Source organism: Citrus clementina, unplaced genomic scaffold, assembly GCF_000493195.1.
Source record: "Citrus clementina cultivar Clemenules unplaced genomic scaffold, Citrus_clementina_v1.0 scaffold_2, whole genome shotgun sequence".
Lineage (NCBI taxonomy): Eukaryota > Viridiplantae > Streptophyta > Magnoliopsida > Sapindales > Rutaceae > Citrus > Citrus x clementina.
The window spans coordinates 20,448,716-20,462,347 of record NW_006262688.1 but is presented as its reverse complement, the minus strand read 5'-3'; the positions used below and the strand labels follow the sequence as shown (position 1 = coordinate 20,462,347).

At 35.4% G+C, this 13,632-nt stretch overlaps 1 protein-coding gene across 2 annotated transcripts in view; it reads right to left on the bottom strand.

Moving 5' to 3' along the window:
* Positions 1-3,922: 3,922 nt before the first annotated feature.
* The window catches only part of LOC18053200 (G-type lectin S-receptor-like serine/threonine-protein kinase At4g03230), a 48,292-nt gene continuing 38,582 nt past the window's right edge, over positions 3,923-13,632 (bottom strand). The window contains exons 1-8 of one of the 2 annotated variants that reach the window (XM_024191135.1): positions 8,114-9,332; positions 6,005-6,481; positions 5,547-5,705; positions 5,257-5,456; positions 4,968-5,178; positions 4,641-4,878; positions 4,399-4,549; positions 3,923-4,253 (exon numbers count right to left, since the gene is read on the bottom strand). In XM_024191135.1, coding sequence (XP_024046903.1) covers positions 3,939-4,253; positions 4,399-4,549; positions 4,641-4,878; positions 4,968-5,178; positions 5,257-5,456; positions 5,547-5,705; positions 6,005-6,481; positions 8,114-9,317 — 2,955 coding nt within the window. In that variant the 5' untranslated portion in view covers positions 9,318-9,332 and the 3' untranslated portion in view covers positions 3,923-3,938. Of the gene's footprint in view, positions 4,254-4,398; positions 4,550-4,640; positions 4,879-4,967; positions 5,179-5,256; positions 5,485-5,546; positions 5,706-6,004; positions 6,482-8,100; positions 9,335-13,632 lie in introns of those variants that run through there. The other variant, XM_024191134.1, reaches the window with a different exon arrangement.

Here is a 13,632-nt window from a genome sequence, read left to right as displayed (position 1 = left end):
CGAAGTTGCGAGAGCTCTTTCATCGAGTACTCATCAATTCCCTTGAACTTTAATTTCAAAACAAGAAGTTATTCGCCAAAAGTTAAATTGTAAACTTCTTAATTATCATTCATTTAAATATATCCGTGTGATAACAATTCAAAACACTTTATGCACTTGAAATGAACTCCAATAATGTTACTCTTCTATCCAAAATTATACAGGCAAACACTAAATATCTTGAAAACCATGCTAATAAGAAAAATTTTTCAACGAGTGTTGATCTACATTATTATATAGTAATGTTTGAAGCCGAAGCAACTTGTGAACACCAACACTAACCACTTTAATGCAAATGTGGATGTAGATATAAACCTCAATAGGTATATCTTCATCAAAGTGAAGTAAAAGCAACAATATTGTAACGTGTTGCCACTAATAACAACTTTGCAACAAACCCATTAAAACGTAAGCGAGTGATGAGCAGTAGAAGATGGACAGGTAAAAGTAGATATTTAGAAGGTTTATAATTAAGCACTTATAATAGTAATTTGAACAAAATCCTAAAATTGAAACAAAAGAAGCTTTGAAAGCAAAACAGAAGATGAACAAGCAAGAAGGGCCCTAATGGTTTTTTATTAAGTTAAGCTAATTCATAAGTGAAGTAACTAATAAAAATTAAGACTTAAAATAAAATAAAAAGTCTTCATATTGTTTAATCATCATATACATTTTTTTTAATGTTTAAAGTATATGTATAGAGAGAGAACACTCAATTTTACAACCTACTTATGAATTAAAATTTATCCACAAAAAAGCAAAAAAACACAAAGCTAAAGTTTTAATTTCACAGTTGGTGATCAGCAGCTGGGGCAATAGGAGAGGCAAAGCCTGATGAATTGGAAACTCCCCCAGCATATATAATATTAAATGCAGCAACAATTATAGCAAAGACTAGTGAGAAAACATATGCATCAAAGCTGTTTTTGACACCCAATTCTGCCAGAATAAAATTAGTAAGCGTAACAACTAATTGAACCACAGAGAAAGAAATTTCCGCAGTCCTAACTAGTTGCATCTGCCTATGTACTCTAGTTGCAGTTCTGGTTCTTCCCATGATATAAGTATACATACTCGTAGCAAAACCAAATGCTGACAATAGAAATGCAGCAAGAAGAATTATTCTCTTCATTTTTCCCAAGGTAGATTGCCAATTTTCCTGTTACTGTTATCTCCTACCATTTTTGTAATCTCTAATAATTCCCCTAACAACATAAGTTTATAATATTACACTTATTTTCAAATACACTTTAATTCATATTTATTATAGATTAAATAAATCACATGAATCATTTGATTTTTATTGCCTGATCGAATTGAACCGAATTGCCATAATACAACTCAATTAGATTCAGTTTGGATTGAACCAAGTCAAATGCTCACCCCAATCAAGACCATGTTATTCTACTGTTCGTTTTCATTTCAACTTGGGAAGAACCAAATAGAAAAAGGGAAACAACCATTTGACTCTCCTCCCTGTTTGAAATTTCAATGGCGTGGGATTCTCTTTGAAATTTCCATTGAAAACTAAAATCAAACATAATTTTCATACTCGACTTCATAGCAATCCAAATCTAGTTGAATTAAGTACACATAGACAAATGTATAGCTTATGTGTGTACATATTTGTTAATATTACAAAAGGGTTCATGAGTCCCTCTCATTCTACAATAGGCAACTACAACTGCAACCCACTCCTTTTTTCTTTATTACATTACAATACCCACCATGACCATCTCCACCTACTTGCCTCTACTGCCGCCAGATGCCTAATGCTACTGCATTTACCCTCCACTTCACTTTTTTGTTCATGACTTTTATTTGCCCATCATGCCATTTTCAATTAAGCCCATTTTTCAATTTAAAGTCATCATGGATAACCTAGATATTTCTATTAAGAGATGCTAATAACATGTCGATAATCAAAGACTCATTGCAACAATAATTCTAGTACATGTTCAAGAGCAATACTTCATCAAAATCAGTATAGTTAATGTGTGCGGTAAGTAAATTCTATCACGTCGCATGTATAAGTAATAAGTTGGTGATAATGGACAGAAAAATAAAATTTCTTTATAAATATTTCAAAACAAATTTGATCTCGTCAAAATAATAATTATAACAAAATTATCAAAATAAATCTTAATTTGTAATTGTAGTCAATTAGAAATTAAAGAGAGCACAGAAAGAAGACCAATGAAAGAAATAAATTAAAAAAGGCAGAGATTGAGGCAGTCATAAGATTGAGCTTACCTTGAATAGAGATTGAGGCAGTACAGAAGCGACGACGGAGATTGAGGTAGTACAACAACGACCACAAAGGCTGATATATTATACCAATGATGAATAGCTGAGTATTGATGATGGGTGGAAGCGGTTACGACCTTAGGGTGATGACGACAGTGGATTTATTACCGGCGACGACACAAAATCATAAAACAGGGGATTTTGAACTTTCACGACAGGGGATTTTGAATTTTGGTGCACAGGAGATGATGACAGCAAAAGAGACCAGACTTTGGTGCATGGGAGTCGACGGCAGTGGGTAGTCGAGTGACGGCAGTGATAGGAGAGGTTTTGGATGCGTCGGCGGCGTGGTAGATTTAGGGATTTTGTAAGTTTTCGTTTGTAAGTTTTCGTTTGTAAGTTTTATTCACTTAGACGAAATGAGGGGAAGAGATCTATTGGGGATTTTGTTTTTTAATTTTTGTTCTTTAATCTTTTAATATAATATTTGGGTCTTAATTCTATCGGTCTGATGGTTTGCGGAACAAACATAAGTATTTTAAATTTTAGAAGTCTTAGGTTCGAGTTCAAAGTTTTACAAATTCTAATTATTTTTTTTAAACTTTTGATACTTTAGTATCAGTGATTTTTAATATTTAATTTACTGACACGTTAGTATCAATAATTTATAATACTTGTTTGTTAAAAGCGGAAAATGGTGCATATGTACATAATTACTGATACTTTTTATAAAGTGTCAGAAACTAAGTGTCAGTAAAGATCATTTTTTTAGTAGTGAGAATTCAGTATCCTGAACTCACTCTAAAGGACAAGGATGTCCTTTGAGAGGAAGGGAAGCTGTTACAATCTTTGTGCAATTGGATGTAGCTCTTCCATGCAACTCCAATGGGGTTTCGTGGCTATTTGGTGAGTCAATCAAGGCTGAGTCAAGGACCCTTTATCGAGTCAAATAATGATTTTGTAGTTCTTTATTTTTTGCATGTTCTTGATTTTTTTTCATTTTCTAAGTTAGATAATGGTCCTTATTTATAGATTGAATTTTGTTATCTCACTGTTATATATTACAACTAGTGAAATGATTAAAGGTGTGAAAATTTATTTTGAAAAACCAGTATTTGTGTGGAGGAGCTAGACCCTCGAAGCGCTTGCGAAATTTCATCATTTTAATTCAATCATCTACTTTTATTTAATCAATCAGTGCTGCAACACAAAGACACAAATTAAGCTAATGAATCTTCCTTGCAATTATTTAGGGAAAAAAAAGGTGATCTTCAACAGATGTACTTTATTTCCTTTTCGGAAAAAAGGCAAAAAAAATTGCAAAATGGAAAGAAATCGTCGTGGATGAATTACGAACAGCCACACCCCTAAGTGCTCCAACATTCACATAATACTTCTTCTATATTGTGTGCTTGTCTTTAAGCCCAACATGCACCTTTGCGGCCCACGTCCACAGCGAGGCCAGAAACTCGTCATTGGACTCCATGCGAGAGCGCGACACACATTCTCACAATTGAAGGTGTTTGGTTATTCTTGGAAGTCGGAAACAAACTTTTGATTTTGAATTTTGATTGTGAACAAGCCTTGGAAGCTGAACCAAAATTGAACATAAAGCAATCAGAATTTGCGTGTATCAAGGTATAAAGTAGCTGTTATCTTCCATCTTCTAAAGTTACAGTGAGCTCATTATGAGAGAATGTTTCTTGTTTACTCAACGAAGAAGCCCTACTAGAAGTAGAAGTGCATCGACGGACCACAAAGGCCGGCTGTTTAGGCGTTGGCAGAGTTGCGGTCTCACTTCCAAGCATGAATACGACATTTGACATTGTGGGACGCTCACTGGGATCTTCTTGTACGCATAACAGACCAACAATTACACACTTCACTACATCCTCTACATCGCAATTTTCGCTTATGCTCTGCTCCACTAGATTCATTGCCTTGTCTTCTTTCCACAATTGCCATGCCTGCAAACAAACAAATATTGTCAATTAGTTATAAGCCTATGTGAATGTGATAAAGATAGATAAGAGATACTCTTGTGACTTGTCCGTGGAGTGGATTATTGGTTATAATATAATATTATGAATATGAAAATTGCAACACACTCACGTAGCCTAAAAGACTCAAATTCTGTTCTGGCTGATAAAATCCTGTATTCCTTTTGCCACTGATGATCTCAAGTACAACAACACCAAAGCTGAAGACATCAGACTTGAATGAGAATAGCCCATCTAATGCATATTCAGGAGACATATACCCACTGCATTAATAGTAATACCTACCAATTAGTAAATTCTGCCTCATTAATACTTGTTTTAAAGAATGTAAAGTTATATATATGTATCACTTACTAAGTTCCAACTACTCTCTTTGTGTTAACAGCAGTTTCTTTGCCTCCGAAAATTCTAGCCAAGCCAAAGTCTGAAATTTTTGGATTCATATCCTCGTCTAATAAAATGTTGCTCGTTTTTAAATCTCTATGAATAATCCTCAGCCTAGAATCTTGATGAAGATATAGAAGCCCTCGAGCAATTCCCAATATGATGTTGTAACGCAGCTCCCAGTCCAATAGCATGCTTAGTTTTTTATCTAAAGCAAGGTTTCATTAACTTTGAATTAGTATTAAACAACAACTATATGAAGGCAATATATATGCATAGGTATAGGCAGAGGCTAACCAAATATGAAGGAGTCCAAGCTTTTGTTAGGCATGTATTCGTAGAGTAACATCTTCTCATCTCCGCTAACACAATAGCCCAGAAGTCTTACAAGATTTCGGTGTTGAAGTTTGGCAATCAACACCACCTCATTTTTAAATTCCTCTAAGCCTTGTCCAGAGCAACTGGAGAGTCTCTTTACTGCAATTTCTTGTCCTCCTGGGAATTTAGCCTGATAGTACAATCCCACATTAGACAATACTAAATTGTAAATTAGTTGACAAAAAACTTCAATAATGGGTGTTATTACCTTGTAAACAGCCCCAAACCCTCCTTGTCCTAGCCTGTTTGTGTTTGAGAAGTAATCTGTAGCGGCTAGTATGCTCTCGAAATCAAAAAATGGTACATGTATGCCTTTTGCATTGTCTTCTTGGAACCGTCCTGAGTCGATCAAGTCTTTGACACGTCTCTCACTGTCACACAAGTGAAGTGCCAGATTTCTCTGAATGTCTCCCCTGTTTCCTGGATTCAAAAGTCTCTTTGTAACAAGCTAGCTATTTTTCTGTTTTAGGGAATAGTGATTCAGTAATTAATAGTTACCATGTCCCTCGGCATTTCTTCTTCTTCTTTGCACATACATGTAAAGAATGGTGCTCGCAAGGCTAACTAAAACGATTATGCTTATAAAAGTTATTGGAATTGTCAGAGACAAAAAAGATTTTCCTCTTGAAACCCCATATCTGTGCTTCCTGTCACCACCTACAAGAGTAAAAAAATATTCCCATTCATACAAATAAAGTGCATAAATATTTCCAAATGTTTGAGTTTTTCCATGGCAGTAAATTCCATATTGCATTCAGTCAAACTTCATACTTCATCCTCTCACATGTTTATTTACTTTTAGAGTCCATGAGAAATATAATTCTATATGTAATCCCCATATATAATTACAATCTACAGTCAATTTCATGGCAATAATTATTCTATACTCTTTTTCCTCTCTGAGCATGAAAAGCAGAACACCGTGTGCTTTAGATAAATAGTGGTCTCACCTTTACTACAACTTAAACTTGCGCTATCCCATTGAAAGTTTCTATCACAAAGGCACCTTTTCTTCCCATCTCTTGTTTCATTGCATGAAGAATTTGGCCATCCCTTGCAGTCTGCAGATGACGAGCAAGTCAGCTCTGGTGATGGTTCCCATAATATCTCCACTTCATTAGTACCTGCAAGTGGATCTGCATTGCACCAGCCAGTGACATGAAAAGGTGAAGACTGGTCAAGATGCAAAAACTCGGCTCTTGAATTGCCTCCTTCACAATTCTCTCCAACTTTGGTTTGGATGACAAATTTTTGAGTTTCTGGATTGATTCTTGTGACTTTGAATGTGCCACCAGGTGCCTGAAAGCTAACCTGGCCTGTGGAGATGTTGCAGTGGAAGTTAAAGTAAGCAGCATCACCACATTTTGGACCAGTGCTAAGGGGATAAGGAATCAGGTTTGTGCCACAGATCTCACAAGTTCTTGGCATTAGTTCTGCAAAAGGTGAACAATAGTTAAAACGTAAATGGGTAACTCTGCTACTATTAGGCCTTCATGTTGTGTTCTTTTTCACATTGGAAGTGGAGCTTGGTATCTCTTAGAGGTGTTGATTTTTAACATAAATTATTTAGAGTAATCCTGTGTCAGCCTGAAATGACATTTCCTACTAATGTGAACCATCATAATAGTTTTTAATCTAAAATCAATCGTAACTTTCATTTCACTAATATCTTTAAAAAATAATAATAATAAAGGTTTTAGAACTAGATTAGTTGGATAAATTAGTCACCACACTTCATTGGAAAAAATTAGGGGTGTTCGCGGATCGGATTTTGTGGATTGGACATCAATCTATATCTGATCCATGATTTTACAGATTATAAATTTCCAATCCACGGATTGATAAAATTCAATTTATATGTCGATGGATCGGATTCAAACTTGATTCAATCCATATTCAATCCACCATTTTGCTGATTGATTTGCAAATTAAAAATTTTTAATTTTGTCTAATCTACGAAGTAATTAAATTTAAAAAATCTAATATAAAAATAATTTTACTACCGATTAAAGTCAAAATTGAATAAGATTTAGATAAATTAGTTTAGATAAAGTTAGGATAATACATCGAAAGTTTCAAAATATAACACTCTAAAAAGAAAAAAATCTCATTTGTTTAGAACAATACATGAAAATTAACTAAAATTATGAATTTAAATATATACATAAATTGAAACCTGAGAGCTTGGATGTAACAGAAGAAATTAAGAAACTTGAAGAGATTGAAAAACTCGAAAAGAAAGTAAGAAATTAAGCTTAATCACCTCAAGTGGTGAAGCAAAACAGCGATGGCTTATGTGTGCAGTGGGGTAGAGGTCTGATGTTATGTGCTAAAGTGTTCTATTTAGTTTAGGGTTTTTTGTTTTGTTTTAGAATTTTTAATGTTGAGCTATATTTGCTTATTTAATTATTCAAATATTTAATTATTTTATATTTTATATTATTATCGAATAAGATATAATATAGTATTAATTTAACTATATTTTAACTTATTTATTTATTAGTAAGTAGCAATACTACATTTATAAGTTTTATTTTTTTTATAAAATGAATTTTTTTTTATTTATGGATTTTTGCGAATTTAAAGAAGTAAATTTATATCCAATCCACCAACTACGGATTTTTAAATTTTCAATTCAATTATATCCAGTTATCCACTAATCACAGATCGAATTTTTGCAGATTAGACAGATTGAGCGAATCAGATTGGGTTCTAAACACCCCTATGAAAAATATGTCCTCTAATTCTGCAGATTCTTAGAGGCTACTGAGACTCAAATTTGCAAATACTTAATGGTGATTCGGACGGGGCTTAAGCTAATCAAACTGGAACAATGCTGATGATTTTAAATTTGGGGGGAGCAGCATCCTCAAAATTGTATTGTAAGGGGTGTTTAAGCCCATCCCCATTCTGAAGGCATCATCTAACTAAGCAAGTGGAGTAAATGTGAGTCCTAAACTTCAGAACTACCAAGAAGTAACCCTAGCACCTAAGCTATTTTGTTTTCTCTTGCAATTCAAATAGCCATGAGTTTAAACATTGTCCAAATAACGTAAAATTCATACCTACATCTTGGCCTGCCACACGGACATAGAGGCTACCACCGCCCTCATATTCCTCCTGGAGATTATTGAGATCCAGAGACCAAATCCAGCAAGCATTGCCATCAGTAACACCCCGTTGTGTGATTTTAGCTTCTTCATAGGAATAAGCTTTGCACTGGCAGTTATTGAGGCACTCTAATTTGCATTCCATTTCATTCTTAGCCTTAAATTGAGAATCAGGGTTCCCTACATTCATCATTCGTAAACTCAAGAATGTATCACTCTCAGCAGTTTTGGAACAGATTTTTGACTTTCTGGAGCATCCACCAGAAAAGTCTCCATTATTCCAGTTATCTGGCAAGCTAGGATCAAACCCAGGCAAACACTTGCACAACACCTTGTTATTACTATTACAGATGCCAAAATTTCCACAAGCATTATAGACACTGCAGCTGTCTCTCGGTTCTGCCCAAATTAAAGACCAATCCTTCTCATTTTTCCACTTAAAATACAGAATCTGGCCAGTAAAACTCATTATCATCCTTGTATCACTGTATAATGCTGAAGTGAGGTAAGGCACAGTGATATTTTGGGTACTTGAGGTGAAATTTGATAGCAAGTAAGACAATGCAGAAGGCATCTCATCAGAACCTATGAATTTACCCGAAACTCCACTCTTCCAGTACCTCATTGATCTTTTCCAAATGACGAACTGGCTATCTCCTTCTTGATCCAGCTGAAAAGTGAAGTTCCCAGGCACTGGATCATCGTAACTTGTCCATGAAGTCAATATTATATTTTCATCCATTTTCATGCCTGGAAGAAATGTATCAGTTGGATTACCAAAACTCTGCCATAGGATCCTCCCCAAGTGATTCTCTTCATCTTCATCACTGATGACAAGATTCCCACTATCCATAATTTTTGCTGTTCTGTTCATAGAAGGCGATCCTTCAAGATTTGTCGACCAGTAAGTTCTCCCATTTTCATCGAACACCTTAAGGTTGCCATCTCCTGCAATGGAAAGAACTCCACTATCATCTAAAACTGGACTGTCCCGATTGGCAACCCATACAATTATTTGTGGATTAGACCGGTAATACCATATTCCTACATATCTTCTGTGAGCAGCGCTGCCGTTAGGAGTGAAGAATCCTAGTTCAAATTTGTTGCCACTTGAAACAAGAGTGTCTCCTTGACTGTCACTAATCAAATTGTCTAACATTGTTATAGTGTCTCTAGCTGAGGCATATTGAAAAGGAGTGGAAATCAAGAATGCATGCAAAAAGAAGAATGATATCATGTGTTCTATGTACCATCTAATGATGAAAGTGTTTGTGATCTTTCCTCTTTTTCTTGTCATGGTGAAAGGATGTAAAATAGATTTTAGAAATTCTTTTCTTAACTAGAGGACTTGCACTAGTAACCAATCATCAACTTTTTTAATTACTGGTGGGTTTTTCATTATCGACAATGTCCCCACATGGAGATCGGTGGTGACAAAGTCAACAAGTTACAGTAAGTTGTGTTGATCGGAGTGGAAATGTTCGCATAATTGAATAATTGTCTAAAGTTAATAACGACAGCCTTGTCTCATCTAAGAATAAAGTTCTCCTGTAGATTGGAAATATAAAACAAGGGGGAAAAGGTTAGACAGCGTCTCCTTTTGTAAAGTGGCGTAACCAGAATTCAAACCGAGCAGCCACAAATTTATTTATTTTTTTAATAGAATTTGATTTTTCACAATGTTTTTAAATAATTTTAGATTTATCAGATTCATTTAAAGTGATTCTAATGATGATAATTTAATTTTAAAACTACGTTTTTACTTATTATTCAAAGTTGGTGGAGAGTGAGGACAAATTTTATTAGGAACAAATAAAATTTTTGGTTGAATATTAAAAAATATTTTCTAAAAAAATTAAGACTTGCAGGGGCACCTGCCCTACTTATCTCTATGCAGCTCTCTGCATGCACGTCCAAAGGACATTAGGTAAGGAACTGAGGAAACCTCATATCCGATCCGTCCATGTAAGAAATTTTCAAACGAGGTGAGCAATATAACCCATTAAGTTATTCGATTTGGTCCAAATCGAATTGGTGGTTTTTTTTTTGGGTGGGGGACATGAATTAAGAGTGATAAAGTATAGTTATTACTTTGGTGTCTTAACCACATTTGTTAATGCTGGGACACGGGTCGGGAGCTTCAGCTTAGTATTACGTGTGATGTGTGTGGTCTAGTTGTAGTGGAGTTAAAAAATCATCTATGGGTTAGAATCTCAGTTGAGTGGCCTAAAAATAAAGCTTTTAGGATTGACTGGCAAATTGCTAGGCAAAGTTGAATTATTGGAACAGCAAGCTGGCTAGTAATTAAGGTCAAGGTCTTTGAAATTTTTCTTAATCATCTTTTTATAGCCGGTCCCCTGTCTCCTCGTCTTTTCTCCTTCTTCTAGAATGAAAAGATCGTAGACATGACTACACTACTCCGGCAAATATTTAAAAGAAAAAAAAAAATCTCTTCCTCACTAATTATATAATTTAATGATAATGACCCGTGAAGACTGTGTTGACTGCTGTAATCATCAGCTTCAATGCATTTTTAAATAACAAAAGGTTGTAGTAGGAGGCTAGAGTAATTACATTGCCTTCAGACTTCACTCGTTGTTTGTCATTGAATGACTGGAGGTTCAATTCATTACATTTGTGATCCAAGCTTTGCATAAACATTGAAAATCATGATTCCCTAATAACACAGGATACATTGCAGGCACCTTCCTATATGAGAACCAAAGTTTGATGATGTACAGTAAGCTGATTGTGCAGGACTAATAAAAGGAGGACAAACTTATAAAGAATTCTGCCCCATTATCTACCTTCTAAACTGTGTGTTAGTTCGTTGTTTGATTCTGGTTTATTAAAAGTAGATGCCGAGCTAGAAGATCCTCTCCTGACGACAAAGGCTGGTCGTTTAGGGGATGCAAGGTTCACAGCTTCACTGCCAAGCATGATAACAACATCAGACATTGTGGGACGATCATTTGGATCTTCCTGCACACATAGGAGCCCAACATTTATGCACTTTAAGATTTCATTTGCTTTTGAGATGGCACCTGCTTTCTGATCCATCATATCTAATGCCTTGCCTTCTTGCCACAATTTCCATGCCTGAAAGTTTAAATTAACAAGAAATTGATAAGAAGTTTTAAATGGCGAAAACAATATGAAAATTTCTTCTCTACTTGCGTAACCTAGAAGGCTCAAAGCTAGTTCTGAATTATAAAATCCAGTGTTTCTTTTTCCACTGATAATCTGAAGCACAACTATGGACTGAGAAAAATCCATCTAATGCATACTCTGGAGACATATAGCCACTGCATTACAATAGACATTGTGATTTTTCACTTATATTACTTCGTCAATTTTCATAATTTATTGCATCAGGAAACTGAAATTTGTGTATATGGTAAAATTATAACTTACTAAGTTCCAACCACTCGATTTGTGGTTCCATCAGTTTGTTTGCCTTCAAAAATCCTTGTCAAGCCGAAGTCAGAAATTTTGGGATTCATCTCGTGATCCAGTAGTATATTACTCGTTTTGAAATCTCTATGAATAATTCTCAATTTAGAATCTTGGTGAAGATAGAGAAGCCCTCTAGCAACTCCAAGAATGATGTTGAAGAGCATCTCCATGTCCAATAACACACTTAGCGTAGCATCTGAAAAGGTTTTCATTTCATGTACAAAAGCCTTAATGTTAGTAACTACGAGTGCTAGTTTCTATCTATCAAAATACACTATATTGTCGTGTTGACTTGAAGACAATTAGGACATGGGTTAAGGACTAACCAAATATGAAAAAGTCCAAGCTTTTATTGGGCATATATTCAGACAATAAAATCTTTTCGTGCCCTTATATGCAGAAGCCCAAAAGTCTAACAAGGTTGCGATGCTGAAGCCTAGCAATCAGCAAATGCTCATTCTTAAAACTCCTCCAAACCCTGTCCTGAGATAAAATTGTTTAAAGGGCTGTTTGGTTAACAAGAAAATTGAAAGAGTAAAAACTACAGTTCAAAGAATTCTAGAATATTATTTGATTCATTCTGAATTGATTGACAAAGTGATTACATGGTTGTTTATATACACAGCTGAATATATCAGCTCGAGCTTGTTACTAACTCTAACTAATCAAAACGAATCTTCACGTGTGCTGGTAATTACATAACCACCAGGTGCCACCTGGACAACCAAATCATCAATCTTTAACCGTGTGCTGTAGCTGCTGCAATCCTTTGCTTTATCTTCTGTTTGGCTTATCGTACTGCAAGCAAGATGAGCTTCCTTAACATCCTCCCTCAAGCTCAATGGTATGTTGATGACATTGAGCTTGGATCTGAAATAGCTGAACTTAGGTAGAGATAAAGATTTGGTGAGAATGTCAGCCACTTGCTCTTCAGTGGGAATGTATCTTACTTCTAATTCCTTGCTAAGAACCTTATCCCTGATGTAATGCACATCTAATTCAATGTGCTTGGTTTTAGAATGAAAAACATGATTCTTAGCTAGTTCCCCTGCACTTTGATTGTCACACCAAAGCACTGAAGTGGGCAGCTGAGCTATGTTCAATTTTGAAAACAAAGATTGAAGCCAGGAAAGTTCTGAACATGCTGATGATAAGGCCCTGTATTCACTCTCAGTGTTGGACTTTGCTACAACCCCTTGCTTTTTAGAGGACCAAGAGATTAAGTTGTTGTCGAGATAAATGCAATATGCTCCAATGGACTTCCTATCATCAATATCACAAGCCCAATCTGCATCAGAATAGCTATTTAAACCAGTAACTCCAAGTGATCCCCCCTGTTGTAGATAAAGACCATGAGTAATGGTAGCTTGAAGATATCTTAGAACCTTTTTACAAGCTAACCAATGCTGGATTGTGGGAGAACTCAGATACTGACTGAGTTTGTGTACAAAATATGCAATATCATGTCTTGTTAGGACTAAGTACTGAAGACCTCCAATAATGCTCCTGTAGAGAGTTGGATTTTCAAATTCCTGTCCCAAAGATCCTTTTGCTTGCCTTTCCAGCTTAAGACCTGTACTGAAAGGTGTGTCAGTCCCCTTACAATCTTGCATGGAAGCTCTACTTAACAGATCCTTAATGTATTTGGTTTGAGAAAGGTGCATCCCATGATGCGTATAACACACTTCCACACTAAGAAAATAAACTAGCAAACCCAAATCCTTTAAAGAAAACACCTTGCTTAGTTTAGCAACAAACTCTTCTAAAACAGAAGAATCAGGACCTGTGACTAGGATATCATCGACATAAATCAGAACTATAATCAGCCCTTTGGTGTCATGCTTAATGAACAAAGAAGTGTCTGCTTTAGAATTGTAGAAGTGCCAGGTTGTAAGGCAATGTTTCAGCTTGTCATACCAGGCTCTTGGAGCTTGTTTAAGCCCATAAAGAGCTTTGTTGAGCTTGCATACATAGCCTTTTTCAACTGTAAAACCCTCTGGTTGTGTCATGTATACATC